Raw genomic sequence first — 23842 nt, 5'->3', positions numbered from 1 at the left:
TCCACTTGAGTAAAATTGATTAAAGCTTAATACGAAGTATATAACAGCAATTTCATATTTAAATTTTTGTTGTTTACTTTTATTATCATACCCATACTACTACGAAGGAAAAAAAAAAGAAAGAAGAAGACGTGTGTCAACTAACTATAAATGACTTTATAAGGAAGGTGTGACAAGACTAACAACTAAATTGAGACAAAGAGAGTATTGATTCACATTAAAGTTCATATTATGTAAGATACAATAGTAAAAAAAAATGTCGAGCCTAACACACAAACTTCTAGAGGCAAGTTAGTTCCTAACAATTATATAGTATTAAGAATTCAAGATTAAATTGTTCACAAGCCAGTTAGATTTATCAACGCCTTTATTTCTTATGTCGCTATGAATTAGATTTTCCTCAGATTGACAATGAATTATTCGTTGGACTTATAATCTTTATACACATACATGTAATGATGTTTGCTACCATGCATGAACATATATAAAAAATATCGCATAAAAAAGAAACATATATATAAAAAATACAAGTTATGTGGCAACATGGCATGTATAACTTTGTGACTAATTTTAATTGTTTGAAATTGAAACAATCATGTTCATCATATTATATGTGTAATAATGACCCAAAACAATGAATATTTTGCTATTTTAATTCCTAAGACTAACAATATAAGTAAGCTAAGACGTGAGATAGTGGCACCCTCGTAATAGAGGCAGAAATATTCATTAACGGTTGATGAGGGGAATAGGCTTCGTTGAAAATATCTATTATAATAAATGGCCTCCATAACTTTGTCAATTATTCTTTTCTAATCATTATTATTATTTAAACATTATCTGACATTCTAGATTCTGGCTCTTCCACCGAATTGAAAAGTGATACAAAATATATTTACCTTAATCCTTAATGCCTTAACTCCGTTATGCTAGAGGTGTCACTTTGGATGTTCGGATCGAATTCAGTGAGGTCAGATTTATTTTTAAATTCGAGTCATGTTAAATTTATGTCTACATGAATCGAAATAAATTTCAAATATTTTTCGATTCGATTTCGAATCAGGTCGTTTCGGGTCGGGTGTGGTACGGTTTTGGCACCTCTAATAATGATTTTATCCCTTTAAATACTTGGTACCCAAATTTTCATTACCTTATTTGACCCGAAATCGAACTAAACAATTTGTCATTTGAAGTTGGTGTGGCCCTAACTATATTATCTCGACATGACCTGAATTGAACCTGACCCAAAAACCTAAATTGACAAGTCTAGGGTAGATGATAAATACATTATTAGTCACATTTATGCCCCTTTATAATAATTCTTTTGCTCTTATGTTATACCTATTGATGCTTGTTTATCTTATTTATATGCATGGTACATGCACTGATGAACATCATTAGGAAGGATGCCAAGAAGTGAGCTACATCAACCTACTGTGTTTTGGGCCATCACTTATTCACTAGCACTTCTTCACTTGCTAGTAAAATTAACCAAAATTCTATCAAACCACTTAATCACTTATTGCTGTTAGCTAGATCAACTAATGCAATCAGCTTTCTGCTATCCGCTAATTATCAAATAATGAGGCCTTATTTGAAAAAAATGCGAAATCTTTCACAAATACAAGTTGTACTATGAAATGCAACAAATAAAGTGGATGCAATGGTCACGATATAAATCATCTTTTGCTCTACAAAGCCGCAACAAAAACCAGTAATACATTGGATCCGTATAGATATTTAGATCCCGATTCAGACAAGTTTTGGGATGTTCTAAATGTTTGAACCATCTTAGTTCAATAATACAGTAAGTACTGAGTGTATTGTGAGAAAAAAAAGAAAAAGAAGTAGAAATTGGACATCAGGCTATAATTTTAGATTTTTACACAATGTGGAAAGGATGTACATTTTTCAAAATCCCAGTCCCTAAACAACAACGTATATAGCAGATCGATGCCACTTGAATGATAAATTTACACAGGAATTTCACTCGAAAATCAATTATCCACCAGAAAAAAATTACAATAAATATACTGCAAAAAAGGGTACTAGAAACCAGAGATGAAATTGCTAACATTGACCCTGTGATTGTGATGCCACCACCTTAGTACTCTTCTTCCTCCTCTTCATTACTGCCCTCAGCCCCAACCTCCTCATAGTCTTTCTCAAGAGCTGCTAGGTCCTCTCGAGCTTCTGAAAACTCACCTTCTTCCATACCTTCGCCAACATACCAGTGCACAAATGCTCTCTTGGCATACATAAGGTCAAATTTATGGTCAATTCTGGAGAAAACTTCTGCCACTGCAGTATTGTTGCTGATCATGCAGACTGCACGCTGCACCTTGGCAAGATCACCACCCGGTACTACTGTTGGTGGTTCGTAGTTGATTCCACACTTGAAACCAGTAGGGCACCTGTAACATGTTTAAAATCAAGACTATTAATAAAAAAGAGCCTTCATTATTTGAACAATAAGCCAAAGGCTAGCCACAATATGATGCAAGTTTTGATCAAAATCTTTTTACAAAACTAGCCCTCAATTTGTTCTCTTGATCTGATTTTACAGAACATAATTAATTCTGATCCGAAACAGTATTTTACTAATTTTTTCACGTTGAAGAAATAAGAAGCCAAAATGGCTTGCAGCTGTATCCATTCCCCCATCCCTTTCCAGTGAACGGCATTACACAATCTGCTTTACTAATTGCAAAACGATATCAGTTGAGCACAATTAATATGTACACTAATGTGGTTTTGGTAACCTAAATTGATACTATTAGACATAGACTCTTTAGATGCAATACTAAACTTACCAATCAACAAATTGAACTGTTCTCTTGCTCTTGATAGTGCCAACAGCAGAATTGACGTCTTTGGGAACAACATCACCACGGTACATCAAACAGGCAGCCATGTACTTTCCGTGTCTTGGGTCACACTTAGCCATCATGCTTGAAGGCTCAAATACAGCCGTTGTGATCTCAGGTACTGAAAGCTGCTCATGGTAAGCCTTTTCAGCAGATATAACAGGGGCATAGGATGATAACATGAAGTGAATTCGAGGATATGGAACAAGGTTAGTTTGGAACTCTGTAATATCCACATTAATGGCTCCATCAAACCTTAAAGAAGTTGTTAATGAAGATACTACTTGGGATATTAAACGGTTCAAATTGGTATATGTAGGCCTCTCAATGCTTAGGGATTTCTTGCATATATCATAGATTGCTTCATTGTCTAAAAGCACGGCAACATCAGTGTGCTCCAGGAGAGAATGAGTGGCGAGGACACTGTTGTAAGGTTCGACAACTGCTGTTGATACCTAAACATTGAAAAGTAACACCATGATTTTCAAGCTTTCATTACATGAACAGGAGAAGTCAGATTATAAATCACGTACCTGAGGAGAAGGGTAAATTGAAAATGCCAGTTTTGACTTTTTCCCATACTCTACAGACAAGCGCTCTAGAAGCAATGACCCAAAACCAGAACCTGTGCCCCCACCAACAGCATTAAATACCAAGAAGCCTTGCAACCCAGTGCAACTGTCGGCCAATTTCCTTATCCGGTCAAGGCACAAATCAACCATATCCTTTCCAACTGCAAGACAGGAAAATTAACAATTCATTTAATAAATGAAGAGTGTAACATAAAGTAGCAAGTTTGACATCTTGCTTAAAAATAATCCAGCAACCTGTATAATGTCCACGAGCAAAGTTGTTGGCAGCATCTTCTTTCCCTGTGAGGAGCTGTTCTGGATGGAAAAGTTGCCTATATGGCCCTGTCCGTATTTCATCGATCACAGTTGGTTCCAAATCGATAAACACAGCTCTAGGCACATGCTTTCCAGAGCTAGTCTCGTTGAAGAAGGTATTAAACGAATCACTTTCAACACCTACAGATGTGTCACTGAAAGAAATGAATAAGGAAAAAATTAGACACAAAACAAAACTTGGAAATTACTGTGTTGATTCCAGGATTGATCATCTGCTTGAGAAAATCATACCAAATCATACAAGTTTTGCTGATGATATAAGGAACAAAATGTTTCATCACAATCAGATATCTAAGAAGTACAAATACACTACATGATCACCTTGACAAGTCATTCATTCCATGAAGATATTAACGCCATCCTTTCAATCGTAGTTCATCACTTATGTTCAACAATTAATTAACTTGGATCTAATTAAGAACACTGACTAATTTGTAGCAATGCAGACAGCATAATCTGTAATCTAGTTTTGCATGCTAGTAAAATATTTTATTCATTGAGTGCTCTACCTCCGGGTCATTAGCATCATACACTATACTATAATACTAAAGTAGATATTGTAAACAAGCTATAATTCACTCTTTAACTATATCTATGTGAAGCATATAACTACAACAATCACACAAATTACTATCCTAAATAATTCATTCAGTTCCTCATTGACACCATTTCTCTCCCTTTGATTATAATGACTTCAAATTAGCAAGAAATATTTGAGAGACATTAGGAAGAATTGAGAAAAAACAAAATGTTATATATTTGGCATATAGAGGGTGCACCGGTGCAACCTTGATTATATCCTACCATCCCTTCAAGACTAACAAAATCTACACAAATTAGCATTAAAATCAAAAGTGAGGATGCCAGCGGAGCGGTTCAAATAGCCAAATAGGAGAGCCTCCCCATCCCCCTCCCCCATTGGGGCGGGGGTGGATCTAGAGTTTAAGGGTGGTGATTGTATCCGCCATAGGTGGTGGGGCGAGATTGGATCTTAAGTTGTACACACTTACAAAAATTGAATAATTTTTTTTTTGAAAGAACAAAAAAAAAAGAACAACTAGATTTAACAATGGATTTTATCTTTATATTGAATTTGGTTTTGATTTTTTATTTTTATTTTTAACTCCAAATGAGGTAGACAAACCAAATGATTTTGATACCTGTTGGACAATTAAGTTTGTAACCATTTTTTTGGTTCGGCACACTTTGTTCTTTATTGATTTTAATTTTTTTGGTACTCCGTAAATAACATTTTACAGGATATGTACAATTTTGTGGAGTTATAAGGTTGGGACTTGGCGGGTGGTGGGATAGGATTAGGCGGTTGGTAGGGCAAAAAGGTAGGAAATAGGTGGATATGAATACCCAAGTAGGTGGTGGGACGAGATGCTTTTAGATTTATATTTGTCAGGGTGGGATGTGTTGAATTTTGGACCCACCTTTAAAGTGGGGATAGATATGAAAATATTTGGTGAAGAAGGGGATGGAAAACTAACATTTACCCCGCCTCACCTCATCTACTCAAAAGGGAAAAAAAAAAAATTTGTCAAATTTGGCGCCATTCCAGCAACATATCAGCATACTGCCATTTACTTTATGAGAACTAAATTAGTCAAACTAAATATCTCAAAAAAAAAAAAAAAAAGATCGAGAAATTTCAAACATAAATTTTTGATCATCTATTACTAGAAACTTCAGATCATAATTCCAACAATTAATCTCAAAATCCAACTCAAAAGCAATTATCTAATTATAATCAAGGAAAATATAAACAAACCCATTTCATCAAATGCAAAATAAACATCAAAAAATTGTTCAATTGATTAATAAACCAATTTATAAATAACTATAACAAGAAATTAAAAAAACAGAAACCTGGGCATCATGCCATCTTGCTGAATTCCATGTTCAAGGCAAAAAAGCTCCCAACAAGAATTTCCCACTTGAATTCCAGCTTGACCAATGTGAATGTTGATCACTTCCCTCATTTTTGCTCAACAACAGAAGCAGAAATTGGTTGATCGATCAATTTCTTGTTAAAGTCTAAGCTCACTTTTTTATTTTTAATTTTAATTTTTATTTTTAATTTTAATTTTTATTTTGTGAGAGTATTTTGATAATAGCTGTTAATGTATAAATATCTGGTTGTCTATGTTGATTGGGAGAGAGAAGAAGAAGAAGGTGCCCTGTTCAACTTTGACAGACAGGACAGCGTTTCTTTTAGATGACAGATAACACAAAGGATGCGATGTAAACTGCACTACTGCTCACCTACTGTTATTGATTTATATGATTAATATATAATCCCGACTCACGAGTTGTTGTCGAGTTTATAACGGTTAAAAATGTTTTAACCATTCATTCATATTCGGGTTTGTTTTCATTTTATAGAGGTAAATAGGTAAGTTTAGACGAGATTTAATCATGGGTTTTAAATAGTAGTCTCCAATTTTTAAAATAGATTAGAAAGGGTTAATAATATTTTTACTAGTAATTTTCAAATTGTTTGTAAACTAAATAGGTGGCCTTGAATGGGACTAACAGATAGGTAGTTAGGGTGAGTGGCAACTGGCAAGGGTCTTCCAGCTGGGTTTTGCACTGATGGTTGAACGTTCATGTGCATTACTAGGATGGGATTTCTGTCCCTTTTTTTTTTATCCTTATTTGATACTTTAACATAAGATGGTACTTTTAATTTAATTTATACTCTCTCTTTCCTTACCCTATAATATGTGTTTTGGAAATCATTGAAAGTCAAATAAAAATAGAAGATCCATAAAGGTCAATTAAGACAATTTTTAACGGACAAAGAAAGTAAAATTAAACTACAATGAAATGTAATAAAATTATTACCATAATCTTTCCATATCAGCTGCCATGTCATACTTTCAAGAATATTTTTTGTTTTGTTATTTTGTCTTTTTCCTTAACGGTTTTTTCAGGTTCATTGTATGAATGATTAGCTGTCCTAAGTTTGTTGCTAGATTCCCTGAGCACATGCTATAAGGGTGTAAGCTGGATTTTCTTTTCATTCAAGCAATCTAATCATGCTCTCTCTTTCTCTCTGAATTCTCTCTAATATCCTCTGCATTGAATAATTGCATAATGATTTGATTTAATCATCATGGTATCATAGCCAATTAATGCAGTGTTGGATTACTGATATTCCTTGATTGCTAATTTTCCTTCTGATCTTCTGAAATTTTTGATTGATCCAAGAAAATTTTATGTTTCTTCTCTATTTCTTCTATTCTCTCTTTTGCTTTCCTCTCTTCTTCTCTCTTCTTCTTCCTCTTATCTTTCTGCAATGACTGGAGGTCGAATTTCCTTCCAGGATATGTTAAATCCTCTATTTCTTATTCATCCCTCAGACAGTGCTACATCTGTTCAGGTGGACAAACTTTAAGGTTCCAGTGATTACAAATCATGGCGCAGATCTATGGAGATCAACCTCTCATCAAAACACAAGCTAGAATATAATTTGTGATGGGAACGATGCTCAAACCTACTGATGATGAACTCAAAGCTATGGAATACCTGCAATGACATGGTAATAGCCTAGATCACTAACAATGTTTCTCCTTCTATTAAGTAATTCATTATGTTTATGACTTTTGCTAGAGAAATCTAGATGAATATAGAGAAACATTTTTCTTTGACTAATGGATCTAGAAAATATAAGCTTAGCAAAGAATTATTTGAAACTAAACAAGATTCCACGCCTGTGAATGAATATTACACTTGCATGAATGCTATTTGGGAAGAACTTGATTCCATGAACATGCTGCCTATTGTTAGTGAACGCGCTCAATTTCTCGTGATATACATTACTAGATCATCTTCCACATTTGCATACTAGTCCAATCATGGGTGACAAAGCAGCATTGGAGAAACTTAGAGAGGAACTCCAAAGCCTAAAGGCCCTACGAGAAGAAGAAGCCCAAATGAAGGCTCATAAAAAAAGCAGAAAAGGCTAAAATAAAAGCAAAGGAAGAAAAAGAAAATATTCTGCAAGAAAAAAAAAAGAGCCGAAAGACTAGAGGCCTTGGAGAAACTTGTCCTTCGAGCTAGCTCAGGGACTAAGTACTTCAATTATGAGCTTGCACCACAACCTAGTGGCAAGACTCTTCCAAAAAAGTTCTTGACTACGGATTTAACAACCTTTAAGGTTATGGACAATCCTAGTTCTCACTTAATGAGCTTTATTGGAATTATAGCATTGAAAAGGGTTGAGAAAAGTCTATATGCATGTACTTTTCCTCTTTCATTGGACCCAACTGCTAGATCATGGTTTTATAACCTCGATGCATAACAAGCTTCCACTTGGAGTGATAAAAGCGTTTTTAACCCAATATGGAGATAACATCGAGCTCACAACTACCTTGCGTGATCTTGAATTGCTTAAGCAAAGGGGAGAAGAAAGCTTCATTGGCCTCTTTTCCAGGTGGCGATCAAAGGTTGCTCTTCTTTCATAAATACCTACGGATCATGAACTTGTCCTAAAGTTCATAGACAATATGTCTCCACCATACAAGTATCATTTACAATACCTTGATTTATACACATTTCGAAAGGTTTATACTGTGGGAACATTAATTGAAAGGGACTTGATGAATGAAACCATGAATCATATAGATGGACTTGATTTTTAAAGAGCATTTCACCTATGTCGGAAATGGACAAAGCTCGAAGACGCAATCTCAAGAAGTTGTCAACAATTCAAGATGTAGCACCCTAGGTCTTGTTTTGTTTCTTTCCTTTGTTTTTTTTATGATAGACTAAGAGATTCATGCTGTCGAATCTACTTATTTTGTACTCTCATTAATTAATGAATAAAAATATATTTTCAAGTACGTCTATCTTGTTCTATTTTTTAGGGGGTAAGTCGGGATGATCCCTCCCATTTAACAACTAAAATACTCGAAAATAGTATAATTTTTTCGCTCTTTGCCTCAAGTTGGGGGCTTAAAAAAGCCAGGACATCCCTATTTCTCTTTATTTACAGACTTGAACACGCTATTTATGCTGCAAAATCAATGTCATGCAAAGCTTATTGCGAACCATCTTAATAACTTTAAATGACAAAGGGAAGAATACCACTTCCTATTATTTGACCAAGATAATTAATTATGTTACTTGATCAAAAAATTTATGATAAACATATGCAATATTCAGCAGATCGAAAATACAAATCTTGGGGCCTTAAATAAACATGAGAAACGTCCCCTAGCATATGTATAAATGAATTCCAAAATCCACCTAAAGTCTACGCTTGGGGGCTTCAAATTAAAAATATAGGTCTCACCTTAACTTTCATTTTGAAATGAGACCATATTTTGGAAAGTGATTCGAATAATTTTATAAATTATTCTAACACTCCATCAAACCTAAGTTTGGTAAATATTCATTTTCAAACTACGCCATCTTTTTATTGGAAGAACTCCACTTTCAATTAGAAAAATATGACAATGATGACAAACACTAAAAAGAATAAAACATAAACAAAATCAGATATACAAAAGTTCGCTCACATTGTCATATCTTTGTTGAAATAAGTTGCAAATTACAACTTACCTTCATCAATCTTGGACAAAAAAGTCACGCTCAATTACGAGGTAGACTTTTCTTTCCATTTTGGGTCCAGTTTTGAAAATAATGTGATTATGTATTTTGGCTACTATGAAAAAAATTGTTTTTCAAAACAAATTTTCATTTAAATTATTGGGCCCTTTTCAAATTTTGAATTCTAGTTCGAAATAATATGTTTCTAACAAAAAATAGTTTTCAAAATTCTCTCTCTGAATTTTTGTTTCATTTTCTCAAATAAATAAATTTTCAGATTCTCAATAATCGCTTGGATAATACACGTATATACATAGCTATTTCCGAAAGGAAAGAACTAAGATTCGACTTCTTCATGACTCGAACTTGTTCTCATTGGCTTAGGGATGGTAAACAAACCACCTGCAAGACCAAAATCAAAGATTGATAAGAACAAAGAAAATATTTGATGTTTAAAATCAACTTTGAGAATAAAATCATCGCAATGATCTTTACAACCGTTTAGACATTAGGTAAAATTACTAAACCTTAAACACAATTGTTTTGGTTTATAAACAAGCAAAGAACTAACTTGATTTCTTGAACATGACTTTAACTAAAATGCGAAAGCCATGTCATTGTCCTAAATATCTCAAAACAAAAATAGGACATATACATAACAGAATTCATAACTGAGTTAGGATGGATAGTTTGTTCAGCGTTGTTTAGTCTTCTTAATTTTAGGTTTGTGGAGTTGGTTGGTATTGGTTGTAGAATTTGATGTTAGAGTGGTATTGTATAGTCTTCTTAATTTTAGGTCTGTGGAGTTATATGATGTGAATCCTGGTATAGACTCACCCCTCAACTCAAGCAATGTAACAGTAACACTCAATTTTGTCTTGTTGTTACTGTCATATAGCTTCTCTGTCCTATATCGCTGATTTGTGTGCTGATATGTGCCTTTGCGTTTCAAAAACATTGTGTTTTTGTCTAGGGTTTATGATAGGGGCTCAGGTGCAGCCCCTTTAGAAGGCCATGATATTTATCAATTACTGTTTCTGATATTAGAACGAAAAAGCAAAAATTATACTCTTACCTCCATTCTTATGTGTAGTAATTGTGGCTTACTCGTTTTGAAAGCATTTCCTTTAAGGTGTGACCTGTATACATTGTAAGGTCTAAAAAAATCATAAAAATCATTAGATTAAACGAAAGAAAAATAAATCTACTCACATGCATATGAATACGTAGTACTAGGAATGTTGTGTAGTAACATCTTCATTACTTTGGACAACTCTGAGTTTCGAGCGTTCGGAGGTGATTGAATAACAGAATCAAACTCATACACAACACTCATACGCAAATCAATCACAAAGAGTATCCAATGATTCCTACATTTTAATAAACTTGTTTGTATTATTCACATAATTAAAATAATAAAATTATGAAAAAGTAAAGATTTCAAGGATCAGTAGTACATACGATTCCATATATGGAGCCAAAATGAATTTGCATTGTGCATCCTTTTTCCTTAATTCAGTAAGAAAAGCATTTTTCAAATACATTTGGACTTCAAAGAAATCTTTCTTGATTTCAGCTGTAGAAATTTTTTGGGAGCACAAGAACTTGATTTTAGTCTTCTGAAATAATGAGATATGCTCTTCAATTAAGTACCTTCATTTTACAGAAAAAATAAATAATTAGTATAATAAATGGATCTAATAAAATATATTTCATAGTAAAACAAATTCAAATAACTTAAATGAATGTTAGTATTTACAATATGTAGACATGGATTAATGAAATATTAGCCCATGCTCCTCGTAGTAATTCAGAGACATTATCACTAGTAACATAAATTTGTGTGTCTTCCTTTTGATAAAACAGTGGAGCCTTCAATGGAATTGTCATAGTATCATAATATCCACTTCCTGAAGTCATGCAATAATACAACATAGAACATTGTTCACCAAGACTCTCAACAATATTTTCCGGAATAGTTATGCCTTTGCCTTTAATAGTTGAATGCTCTGAGTTGATAGGTCCGCAACTATCAACTTTCTCTTTGGTTTGCACCAATTCATTATCCGTCATTTTTTCCAAAGTCATAACCTTTAAGAAAAGATAAATATTAATATAATTTAGTTACAAATATCTTAGACCATTACATAGCATATCAATGAATTACCTCATCAGTAAAGAAGACTAAATCTGCCGGCCACCCTAAAAAATAACCTTTTGCCTCACTCAACTTGGTGATACCGTCATTAGAGTCTTCTAAGAGATTTAGGTGAGAATAATCACTGTAAACATGGTCAACACTAACTATATAGATGTCACGGTTCATTTTCTTGTTATGAATCACTCCACTAGGACAAGGTTCTGCCGTTCCATCGGCCATAATCACTGAGTTCCCACTGAACTCATCAACTAAAGCAAGACGAAATTTAGTTGGGACCTACATAATTGATCATGTCGTAAGAAACATGAAAGCATAATCTACAGTTAACAACTAATATTCAAAAGCTGAATACAGTGTTTATATTTTAAAGCACTGATGTAAAAAAAATAAGATTAATAAAATTTATGAATGATATTATCCTTTTCATAAATTAGAAACATTTTATATAAGCAATAAGACCGATTAGTTCTATATGTCTACATGTTTAATAAATATGTGTGTCAAGGGACATAATAAGGCTTCCAGATTATAATTATGCCAATAGACTAAATGTCACGTACACTATAACTATCTAAGACCCTGAGATTCCAAGGAATATAAGAACTAGAACTAATGAATACATGAAAGTAAAGACACATCCCATTAGCATCAAGCCTCAAAGAATCCTAATCTTCCATTCTATTGTCCACTGTTTGAGATTTTTCACTTTGAAACATTGATTCAGCCTTCTCCATATCATATTTTCCTAATATTTCAAAATCCCAAAGAGCGGGCAAATAATTTTATGACTAAATTAGTACGTGGAGGCTGAGCATTTTTGCTATTACAGACATGGAGAAATAAAATTTTTTTTTATGTTGAAGCAACCATTCTTTGGCTCTTTTAGTTTTCTTATTTTTAACTCCAAGAGAATTTAAAAAAAAAAATAAGCCATCAGGAATCCCGTTCCAAATTATTTGAATTACATACTCCTGTAAAAAAAACTCGAGATCTAACTATGAACCAGCTAAATTATAATGATTCAGCCATTAATTGTACAAAATACAGATTATAACATCAGAAGCAATGAATATGGAACCTCAATGAAAAAGAATGTTCACTGATCATGGTATATTCTAAAGTAGCTTACCACAGTAATTCTGGCTCAAGTACTCTTGTTAGATAAAGGTACAAGTCCAAGTGTCAAACACTAAAACTAATATTTTATTTAAACATCTATGTGTCAGGTGCAAATGAAGTATAGTAAGGATGTCAAACATCAAGCACCCATCACTATTATTTGATTAAAATGAGGAAATATGCTCAAAACAATATGAGAACTACAATGTATCTTTCTTAATAATTTTGGAGACAAAAATTGACTGTTTGAGGATAGAAAGAGCAATGCAATATTTTTGTTTCTAGGAAAAAAGGGATGATAGGTTTGGGTGATATACATATAAATATATAATGAGAATCAAAAGTAATGCAGTGCCTCAATTGAAGCTTTTTGCATAAGGGCCATTGGGCATGTGGGATTATGGTACATACATTTCCCATGGAAATAGCAATACCATCATTAGGTTAGACCCTTGATTTAAAGTGCATTGGCTAAGAACAACTTCAACGAACTTCATGGAGCATATGATTATGATTAATATCAAACGAAGTCTATACACTCATATCAGAAACAGTAATTGATAAATATCATGGCCTTCTAAAGGGGCTGCACCTGAGCCCCTTTCATAAACCCTAGACAAAAACACCATGTTTTTGAAACGCGAAGGCACAAATCAGCACACAAATCAGCGATACAGGACAGAGCAGCTATATGACAGTAACAACAAGACAAAAATAAGTGTTACTGTTTCATCGCTTGAGTTGAGGGGTGAGTCTATACCAGGATTCACAACATATAACTCCACATACCTAAAATTAAGAAGACTATACAATACCTCTCCAACAGCAAATTCTACAAGCAATACCAACCAAATCCACAAACCTAAAATTAAGAAGACTAAACAACGCTGAACAAACTATCCATCCTAACTCAGTTCTGAATTCTGTTCTGATTTTCAGTTCTGAATTCAGTTCTGAAATTCAGCTCTGAATTACGTTCTGAAATTCAGCTCTGAATTCAAATTTGATTTTCAGTGCTGAATTCAATTCTAAATTCAGGTCTGATTTTCAGCTCTGAATTCAAGTCTGTTTTTCAGCTCTGAATTCAGGTCTGATTTTCAGCTCTGAATTCAGGTCTGATTTTCAATTCTGAATTCAGTTCAGATTTTCAATTCTGAATTTAGGTCTAATTTTCAGCTCTGAATTCAGGTCTGATTTTCAGTTCTGAATTCAGGTCTGATTTTTCAGCTCTGAATTCAGTTCTGAAAGTTGGCTCTGAATTCAATTCTGATATTTAGTTCTGAATTCAGTTCTGAAATTTGGCTTTGAATTCCGTTTTGATTATCAATTCTGCATTTAGTTATGAATTTAGACTTTGAATTCATTCTGATTCTCAATTCTGCATTCATCTCATGTCATAATAATTAAGAGTTCAATCTCAGTCAAATGAAGGTTTACCTCTAACAAGCGAGGACTTAGCTCCGTTGGATTGGTTCAGTTAGATAAGGAAGGTTGAGCATCATTTACTTCCAAATCATTAACAGTCATGTGTAGTATGAAGTCAGAAAGATAAGAATTTACAGCTGCTGCAATGCCTTCCTTTAATTTTTCTTCAAATTCCCGAGTTAAGTTCTCTTTAAATTCATATAGTTCTTGTAATGAGCAACCACTTTTAGAAATGTTTTTACCTTTTACCGGGCCAAATGATTTTCTATAGCCGACACCAATCCCACATCCACCAAGTCATTTCACAAATCCACGATGGTCCTTTTTCCCAAATGCCAAAGTAAGGGCATCAACGCCTCGCTCTGATTGTTTACACTCTCCTTCCTCAGATTCCTTTGCTTGTTTTTCCAAGTTCTCTTCCTGTTTGAAAAAACATAGAAAAAGTTAATTAGATGACCAGAAATCTGTAATGCCAGTAGATTTCTGCGTTTTGATAAACTATGACATACAACTATATTGGCAATTCGAATAGTCTCCGTATCTTTTGGGTCGATGCCCCATGTTCCATCTGGAAACCGCTTTTCATGAGCTAAAACCCACTCAAGAGCTCGACGATTAAAAATAGAACCAGTTGATGTACTGCTCTGGGAAGTGTTACCAGTAGTTGAAGATTCTGACAAAGCAGGAAATCTATTTTCAAGTCTCTTTTGCTTATTCCAAATTGTCCGAGCTCTTTGAAAACTGTTTCGACCCAAGTGATGGCAACATTTGTTTAGCTTTGCATTTTCTTTCCCCTTTTCACTCTTTTCCTGTTTTTTTGTTTTAAAAAAAAAAAGAAAAGAAAAGAGAGTTAAACATTATCATATTCTTCACAATCAGTTTTTGTTTGATTAATTAACAGTGCATGTGAATATGTAGTTACCTTGAATTCTGCTGATTTACTATATATTTCGAATCTCTTCCATTTCTCCTCTGTAAAGTAACCTTCATACACTTCCCATGGCTTCATATTTGCTTCAGGAGAAGTGGCCGGGTATGGGTTTTTAAAAGTGATGAATCGTGCCCTTAAATTCGACTTGTGACAGCTGAATCGCGAAGCCACAATAGTATGAAACCTTTTTTGCCTTTCTCCACTTGGATCCTCAATGTGGAACATTCGTTGTGGATTAAAAAAAAAGTGAACTAATACTTTGAAAAGCAACATGACTAACTAGTAAGTGAATAGTTTATACCTTTGTCTCCTCCCATATATTTTCCCGATCCACTTTATCTATTTTTGCATACTCATTCACAGTGATGTCTAATCTCTTAGCACATGCACCAATTTGTTTTCGATAAACGGGTTCCCATTCACCAGTAGACAAGTCAAAATCATTAAATTCAAGCACCATAGGTTTACTTGATTGTATTGCTTTTGATGGCCCCCTACTCCTCTTCTTAGATGATGTGGCTTGCAAAGCAACATCTTGGCTTGAGGAAGTTTGCTCTTGACTTCGTTGAATGGCCATATTTATTCTTCTTGATATAGAAGTGCCTGCATAAAACAAAAGACAAAAACTGATAGAATTAAATATCACATGAACATAGCTATATTTTTACAGATTATAAAAGGTTTCTATCTACAAGTAAGTAACAAAGCAAGAAATATAAATAATAAAAGCAACCTACAGAAAAATTATTTTTCGATTCCGGAAGTTGTAATACCAATTAAAACAGTCAACTTGTGCTGCATATATAAGAACTATGTAAAATTCCATTTAATATGTCAAAGCTCAAAAGACTAAAATCCAAGTGAAACTGGAGGTTTTATAGTATTCTAACATTATTGTCTATCATTATAGTTACAAATTAATCGAAGAATTAAAAAGAACTACAGATTGATAAAAAATGAAGCCTATGTATCAACATATTCTCCCTCCTCATGGGCATACTCTTCATCAGTGACAATGTCTTCCCCCTCTCTTAGGGGTTGAACCCCAATAGATAGAGGCGGTGTATCATCAAATAGGTCATACTCTTCCTCATCGACAACATTTTCGACACCAACAATTCTTCTCTTGCCTTGAACAACAACCTACCAGTTATGATCAATGTTATCCCTTATATAGAAAATTTGTTTTGCTTGTGAAGCTAAAATAAAGGGCTCCTCTCCATCAACAAATCGACTTGAATCCACTAAAGTAAAACCAAATAGTTCATCTATCTTTTTGCCTCGCCGGTTGTCAGCCCACCTGCATCGAAAAACTGGAACTACAAAATCAACATAATTCATCTCCCATATCTCTTGAATGACCCCATAGTATGACTGTGTTGCATTAATATGCCTAGCATCCTTAGAGCTTGAGTATTCCGTAGAAGATGCGACAACCATGACACCACTATTTTGATCTACACTCTTATCATCTTGACGACTAGTATAGAAACAATATCCCGTGCAAGCGATCTGATCGTATCAGATACATATTATTCTGTTGCCCTAATTCACACTTCACTTGGTTTTGAAACCATTCCACAAAAGAATGATTATGTTTTTGCATCAAAGCATATGTACTTATTCTTGGATTCATTCTTTTCAAATAATTGAGATGAGTTTTTATATAAGGATGTACTTCTGAAAGGTTTTGAAGAACATAACGATGAGCTTTCTGGATTCTATCTGATGGAGACTTCACAAACTGAAGACTAATCGTCCCTTGCCCTTGAAGTCTTCCTTCATAACGAGTTGTTGGAACTCCAATTTCTTTAGCCCAAGTTAAGAACACAGAACAAAAGTTACTAGCCTCCTCTGCAATAATACCTCCAACAATACTACCTTCTAGATGTGCTTTGTTGGTCGCCTTTTCTTTCAAAGTTCCCATGTGTCTCTTATAAGGGTACATCCATCTTATAAAAACCGGGCCACATTCCTTGATTTCTCGTACTAGATGGACAACCAAATGAACCATTATGTCAAAAAATGAAGGAGGAAAATACATCTCAAATTCGCATAATGTTTCTACAACATCAGTTTGCATTTCATCAAGTTTTTCTGGATCAATCACCTTGTTACATATGACATTAAAAAATAGGCAAAGTTTAACAATAGTGTGCCTAACATGTTTTGGCAAAAGACCTCGAAGTGCAATAGGCAACATCACTTGCATCATGACATGGCAATCATGGGATTTCATACCAATTAATCTCTTATCGACCATTTAAACTAGAGGCTTAATGTTCGACGAATACCCTGTAGGTACTTTGATGCCGTACAAACACTCATAAAATATTTTTTTCTCCTCTCTAGACATTGTGTAGCAAGCTCGAGGCAAAAATGTCTTTTTTGTTTCGTCATTTTCCACGGGCCATAACTTTGGTCGAATATTTGCAAGCTTCATGTCTTTCCGGACATCTTTAGTATCCTTTGTCTTGTTAGGTATATTTAATAATGTCCCGATGATCGAATCACATACATTTTTTTCAATATGCATAACATCAAGACAAAGTCTAACATACAAGTGTTTCAAAGAAGGAAGAGTCCAAAATGTAGACAACTTTTTCCAAAGACCCGTAATAGAGGTAGGTTTACAACCTTTCCCGAAAATTGTCTCAACATCTTTGATTCTCTTCCACAACTCTATACCACTAAGTGGCTCACGCAACCATTGTTTCTCTGGGAACCCATTGAATTTAGCTTTTTTCTTACGATAAGGGTGATCTCGACGAAGCAGTTGTCTAGTATGCATATAAACATCCTTTCCAAAATTCTTCAGGTGTGTTGGTTCCATTTTGTCCTCAAGGATGGGGCATGGTTTTTTCCCTCTGACTTTGTACCCAGACAAGTTCCCATAAGCCGGGAAATCACTTACAGTGCAAAAAATCATGGCCCGCAAAGTAAAATTTGTACTTGTATGGGCATCGAACATTGGAACACCATTATCCCACAACAGTCTCAAATCCTCTAAGAGAGGCTCCAAGTAGACATCTATGTAATTACCGGGTTGTTTGGGACCTGATATTAGAAGCGACAACATGATGTACTTACGTTTCATGCATAGCCAAGGAGGCAAGTTATAAATCGACAAAAGCACTGGCCATGTGCTATGTTGAGAGCTAAGGGTACCGTAAGGATTCATTCCGTCGGTACTTAATGCAAGTCTCAGGTTCCTAGCCTCTTTACCAAACTCCGGAAATGTATCATCAATATGTTTCCATTGCTTCGAATCAGCGGGATGCCTAATGTACCCATCTTTCTTCCTCTCTTGTGCATGCCACACCAAGTTTTTTGCATCCTTCTTGATAGAAAAAAGTCGTTTAAACCTCGGTATCATAGGCAGATACCATAACACCTTAGCTGGTGGCCACTTCTTGCGATTGGGGTTTGAACCCTCGCGCTTGTAGCGATCAACACCGCACTTTGGACAAGCATCAAGGTTTTCATACTCATTTCGAAAAAGTACACAATCATTAGGACATGCATCGATCTTCGTGTACTCAAGACCTAAGGGACACAATAGCTTCTTTGCATAGTAGGTAGACTTAGGAATGTCATTCCCTTCAGGAAGCATGTCTGATAAAGCTTCTAACAATGAATTGAAACTTGTATCGGTCCAACCGTTCTTTTCTTTCAAGTTAAATAATGTTAAAACCCCTGAATGCTTAGAGTACTTTACACATCAAGGATATAAAGGTGTCTCGGCGGCCTTTGACACATTTTCAAACATACGAGATTCTTCATTCACATGATCACCCAAACAATCCATCATCTCAGGAATGTGATCCTCCTCGAAAAAATCATCGATATCCCTTTCATTATCATCATATTGTTCTCTATTCTACATATCAGCATCATTGATTGATGACCTACTAGTTATAGGAATTATTTTCTCACCGTGCCAATACCAAATGTTATAATTTGCCATGAACCCACGGCGAAATAAATGGTTTTCAACTACACTAATTTCCTTCCACTTCTTCACATTGTTGCAATCACGATAAGGGCAAAAGATTGTTTCTCCTTAAGTAGTCCTCTGGTGTTCAATAGCAGTTCTACAAAATTCCTCAATCCCGTTCAAGAACTCGGGTTGAGTTTGATTTTTAACATACATCCAATCACGATTCATTTCTTACTACAAATTATAGAAAAAGCAAGCATATAACTATTAGAACAAGTACATTAGAAACAAACAAAGACAATTACAATAGAACAACAACCAGATATTATCAATCAACTCCCACAAGAAAAAATACCTCAAAAAACAGTCAAAGTCACAAGTATGAACAAAATGCATGCACACTTCATATATGCCTACCAGGCTACAACTAATTCATTTTCTCTCTAGAACTATAGTTTGGTTAAATCAATACAACCAATTGGAATAACTGAATAAAATTGGTGTGTTAACTCATTTTCAGCTTTGAATTTGAATCCGAATCATTTTAGTACTGATTATCAGTTTAGAATTTCAGCTCTGAAACCAGTTCTGAATTTTAGCTCTGAAATCAGTTCTAAATTTCAGCTTTGAAATTCAGTTCCGAATTTCAGCTCTGAAATTCAGTTCTGAATTTCAGCTCTGAATAAGCTTTATTTAGTGCAAAATAGTGCATGCCAGCAGATGTTCTGCTTAACAAACAATGCTAATTGTTGACTTCAATTCCTTAAGATGAAAGAGGTATATAACAGATGCTCAGAATGGAAAACAGTGCATGCCGGCAGGGAATATTCCATAATATGTCCAAATATCCAATCACCACAACAAAGGCACACGTGTTTCGTTTACATTTCAGGTAGTGCAGGCATCTAGTGGCAACTAAGCCTAATGCATAAGTACAACACAAATGACTTCAAACCCACATAGCAAAGTGTAAAACTCTAAATACTACAAGAACCCAAATCAGTAATCTTTGTAAGAAATGCCTATCCACCTACGAATAAGTATAAATTTGATAGGTTGTGGGAAATCTCACTGATCAAACTTAACTATGGATCATAGACACAAACATTTGTGGATTCACCAAATAAAAAAAGAAGCAAAGAAATACTCATTAATGCATATTACAATTCCATTTTTGCAGCTATCCAAGTTGTGGATTTGAACTTGAATGTTGAAGTATTAGCGAATTTGTTAAGTACTATCTCGTCACTCAAAACTCAAAAGGATCCAAAACTTTAATTTTAGTTCTGATTTTCAGTCTTGAATTTCAGTTTTGATTGAGTATTGATTTTCAGTTCTTAACTTCAGATCTGAAATTCAGTTCTGAAATCAGTTTTAAATTTCAGCACTGAAATCAGTTCTGAGTTTCAGCTCTGAAATCAGTTCTGAATTTCAGCTCTGAAATCAGTTTTGAATTTTACCACTGAAATCAGTTCTGAGTTTCAGCACTGAAATCAGTTCTGAATTTCAGGTCTGAAATCAGTTCTGAGTTTCAGCTCTGAAATTAATTCTGCATTTCAGTTCTGAAATTAGTTTTGAATTTTAGCACTGAAATTAACTTTGAGTTTCAGGACTGAAATCAATTCTGAGTTTTAGGATTGAAATCAGTTATGAATTTCAGCTCTGAAATCATTTCTGATGTTAAAGTGTGATAGCCTGAACAGTGGCGGCGAAAGCAATATATCCTACTTTGCTGATAAATGTCAACACTTCTAGCTCTCAAAATCAGTTCTGATAAATTTCTGAGTTATGTCTCACTAAACTCTACCATATGCTCATTATCTTATTGGATATTTTATGTCTCACTATACTATACAAAGTAGTGTTTCAGATTTTGATTGCAATCTTTGCCTTTATATTATGTCAAGAACGAACAACAAAGAAAAAGGATGAAATTAAGCCACTTGATACACACATTAGCATGACTATTAGACCAAGATAAGTAACAAGAAACTACAATTACAACACACCAACAACCACAACAGCCAGTGCATCTTAAACTGGTCTATGCATCTTAAACTGATCGGCTTAAAGGGACTTGAAATATAATTCATATTAGGCTGGCCGCTTTCTCTATTACTTATAACCGACATAGAAATGGGGTGAAGTTGCTGTTACTTATTGTAGTAGAATAGTTGATACTAGGCTACTGGCAGCAGCCAATTTTAAAGCTTGGCAGCAACTAAATACCATGCTAGTATAAAAATGTGCTTTCAAAAGACAATTTTTAATAGACCTTTATTAAACGATTTAGACTATGATACTAGCTTTTTTGTTTGATATGAATGAACTAAAACTCAACCCCTCTAGAACTTCAACAAGTAAACTTGATACATCAATTTTGCTACACCATTGTGATTTTAACCATTGTAAAATCATACTTACCCCTCTACTCTTCAGCTCATTGATAAAACTGAGGATTCTCACATAACTTAATGGCTCAACCTGATTGTAGGATTCATACAAACAATTAAATAAAAAAAACCAACCAAAAAGCCTAAGATAATAATCTAAACGAAGCATAATGCATAATTTTCATGGAATCCATATAAACTTCTTAAGAGTTCTATAACTAAAATCGCTTATAACTTAATTTAAGTGTACTACCACATGCATATATGACTTCAAATAAGAATCAAATTTCCCATCCTAGTCCTTTCTTTCTTGCCAATAATAGCGTTCAACACAACAACAACCACAGCAGCGTTCAACATAGATGCAATAATAACAATAATAAAAACAGCAGCATTCTCAATGTAACGGTAATCTCAATTAACTTGCACACACAAATTTTACACACGCTTCAAAGAGTAAAACAGAAGCCTGACATACTCGGCTAGTGTACACCAATTAGAAGCTTTATCTATTAAACCTTTATCTATTAAACATCAGCCAGACATAATTGGCTAGTGTACCCCAATTAGACATGCATGTACCCCAATTGCACAAAGCAGTTCACAAACAATCAGCGTTTATTGATTTTTTTGTTCGAAATTATTCATCAAAACCTAATTTCCTTGGTTTTTTAATAATCTAATTTCATTAAAAATTAATCAAGTAATTGAAAACAACAACAATCAATTCGAATTTACATGTAAAAACACTAATTCAAAAGTAAAATAACCCTAATTCAAAAGGAACACATACCTCAAAACTTTGATAAAAATCCCCTAAAGCTGATCTCAAATTCGAACAAACCAAAGCAACAATTAATGGAGTGCGATGCAGCGCAAGAGAAGGAAGAGAGGTGAAGGAGAAGGAGGAGCAGTGAAGGGGGAAGGAGGAGCAGTACGTGAAGGGGGAGCAAAGAACTTTGTTAGTTTTTTTTTTTATTTTTGCGAATTCTGAGTTTTTTTTTGAAATAAAATTGATTCATAAATAAAGTCATACGACATCTACAAAGAATTTTAGATCTAATGAATACATAATAATTGAATCAAATAAAAACATTCCATAAGCAAAGCTACGATCGTTGTTGCAAATCGTGCATTCTTCATACCCTCTTTCATATCGCTGTGATTTACAGCCTTCATTGGCGAGGGGGTCTATCGATCTGTTGTAGCCCTGCAGAAAATTTCAGTCTGATTCGCTAGATTGTAATCGACATATTAACCTCTTTTTCGATCTCGCACAAATTTTTACCCATGAAACAACTCTATAGCAATCCATAAAATAAAAAAGCAAATCCTCCCTCAAAAGAGAGAAGAAAAACCTGGTCTTTCGAAGGAGCCAAATCTTCCTAAAGAAGAAGAAAAACCCTGTCTTTCGAGGGAGAAATATTCCTCCTACAAGAGGAAGAATTATTATTATAAAGCTAAAACAATAGAAAAAGCACACAAAAACAAACAATAGGGGCTTTCCACCGATAAAAATCGATGGAAGCCCCTCCAAAATTCAACAATGGAGGCTAGGGTTTTAGAGAGAAGAGAGGAAAGAGAGGCTAGGGTTTTTTAATTTGAATTGCGAATTCTGAGTAATAGCTACCTTAATTTTTTTTTTCTTTAATCAAAATTTAATTGAAAATTACTTTTCAAAAAAAAAAATTTAATGAAAAATAAATAAAATTAAGAGAAAGTATAAAACTACAAACTTTCCTTCAAAAAAAAAAAAAAAAAAAAAAAAAAAAAACTAGAAACTTAATATTTGTTGGTTTAAAAAAAAAAAAAATTCTTGTTGGACTTATTATTTATAACCAGCGTTTGTAAGCTAGTTACAAAATTTTTACTTTGACTTATTATTTGTAACTGGCGTTTGTAAGCTAGTTACAAATGTTTTGGTCAACTTTTCTTTGACTTGTTATTTGTAACTGGCATTTCTAAGCTAGTTACAAATGTTTTGTTCAACTTTTTTTGACTTAATATTTGTAACTGGCGTTTATAAGCTAGTTACAAACTCTTTGGTTAAACTTTCTTTGACTAAGTATTTGTAACCGGCGTTTGTAAGGTAGTTACAAGTTTTTTAGTCAAATTTTTTGTGACTGAACAGTTGTAACTGACATTTTTTAGTCAGTTACTAATAAAACTTCAAATAAAGATACACCACATATTAGTAACTGACATTTACTACGTTGGTTACTAATGTCATGGAATTTGTAACTGGCATTATCTTAGTCGGTTACTACTGATGCTTCTGTAACTAGCATAATATACGAAAGTTACTAATAGGGCGTTACAAATAGCATTTTTATCTACTAGTGAAGAACGAATTAAATGAAGTTCTGAGAATTCTCGAGCAAGAAATGCGACGAGCAGCAGCGAAAATGAGGAAAAGAAGGGTATTTAAGGAAAACCCGACTCTGGCGCCAAGCGCCAGACCTTGGCATCAACAGATAGGCTTGGCGCCTGGCGCTAACTCCAACGTCTGGCGCTACAGCCAGTTAATTGGCGCTGA

At 34.2% G+C, this 23842-nt stretch overlaps 2 protein-coding genes across 5 annotated transcripts; both read right to left on the bottom strand.

The window, feature by feature from the left end:
* Positions 1–1769: 1769 nt before the first annotated feature.
* LOC145630864 (tubulin alpha-5 chain-like) lies at positions 1770–6011 on the bottom strand. The gene is made up of 5 exons (XM_081683000.1): positions 5651–6011; positions 3695–3909; positions 3401–3600; positions 2814–3322; positions 1770–2414 (listed from the first exon to the last, which is right to left on the bottom strand). Exons 1-5 carry the CDS (start codon positions 5761–5763, stop codon positions 2105–2107), a joined length of 1347 nt encoding a protein of 448 aa, XP_081539126.1. The 5' UTR covers positions 5764–6011; the 3' UTR covers positions 1770–2104.
* Positions 6012–9266: 3255 nt separating this feature from the next.
* Positions 9267–22274, bottom strand: LOC145632169 (uncharacterized). 4 transcript variants are annotated; one of them, XM_081684471.1, is made up of 11 exons: positions 22100–22274; positions 15275–15576; positions 14965–15175; positions 14552–14851; positions 14055–14462; positions 11505–11774; positions 11097–11428; positions 10799–10990; positions 10550–10707; positions 10413–10494; positions 9267–9739 (listed from the first exon to the last, which is right to left on the bottom strand). In XM_081684471.1, exons 6-10 carry the CDS (start codon positions 11715–11717, stop codon positions 10421–10423), a joined length of 969 nt encoding a protein of 322 aa, XP_081540597.1. In that variant the 5' UTR covers positions 11718–11774; positions 14055–14462; positions 14552–14851; positions 14965–15175; positions 15275–15576; positions 22100–22274; the 3' UTR covers positions 9267–9739; positions 10413–10420. The 4 variants fall into 4 exon arrangements, 3 of the variants coding, with proteins under 3 accessions (XP_081540597.1, XP_081540599.1, XP_081540598.1); XM_081684473.1 differs by having other exon boundaries at positions 10413–10476; positions 14965–15576; XM_081684472.1 differs by having other exon boundaries at positions 14285–14462; positions 14965–15576.
* Positions 22275–23842: the final 1568 nt, after the last annotated feature.

Source organism: Chenopodium album, chromosome 5, assembly GCF_948465745.1.
Source record: "Chenopodium album chromosome 5, dcCheAlbu1.1, whole genome shotgun sequence".
Classification (NCBI taxonomy): Eukaryota; Viridiplantae; Streptophyta; class Magnoliopsida; order Caryophyllales; family Amaranthaceae; genus Chenopodium; species Chenopodium album.
Note: the sequence above shows the minus strand (reverse complement) of the source record. Positions and strands in the feature narration are given on the sequence as shown.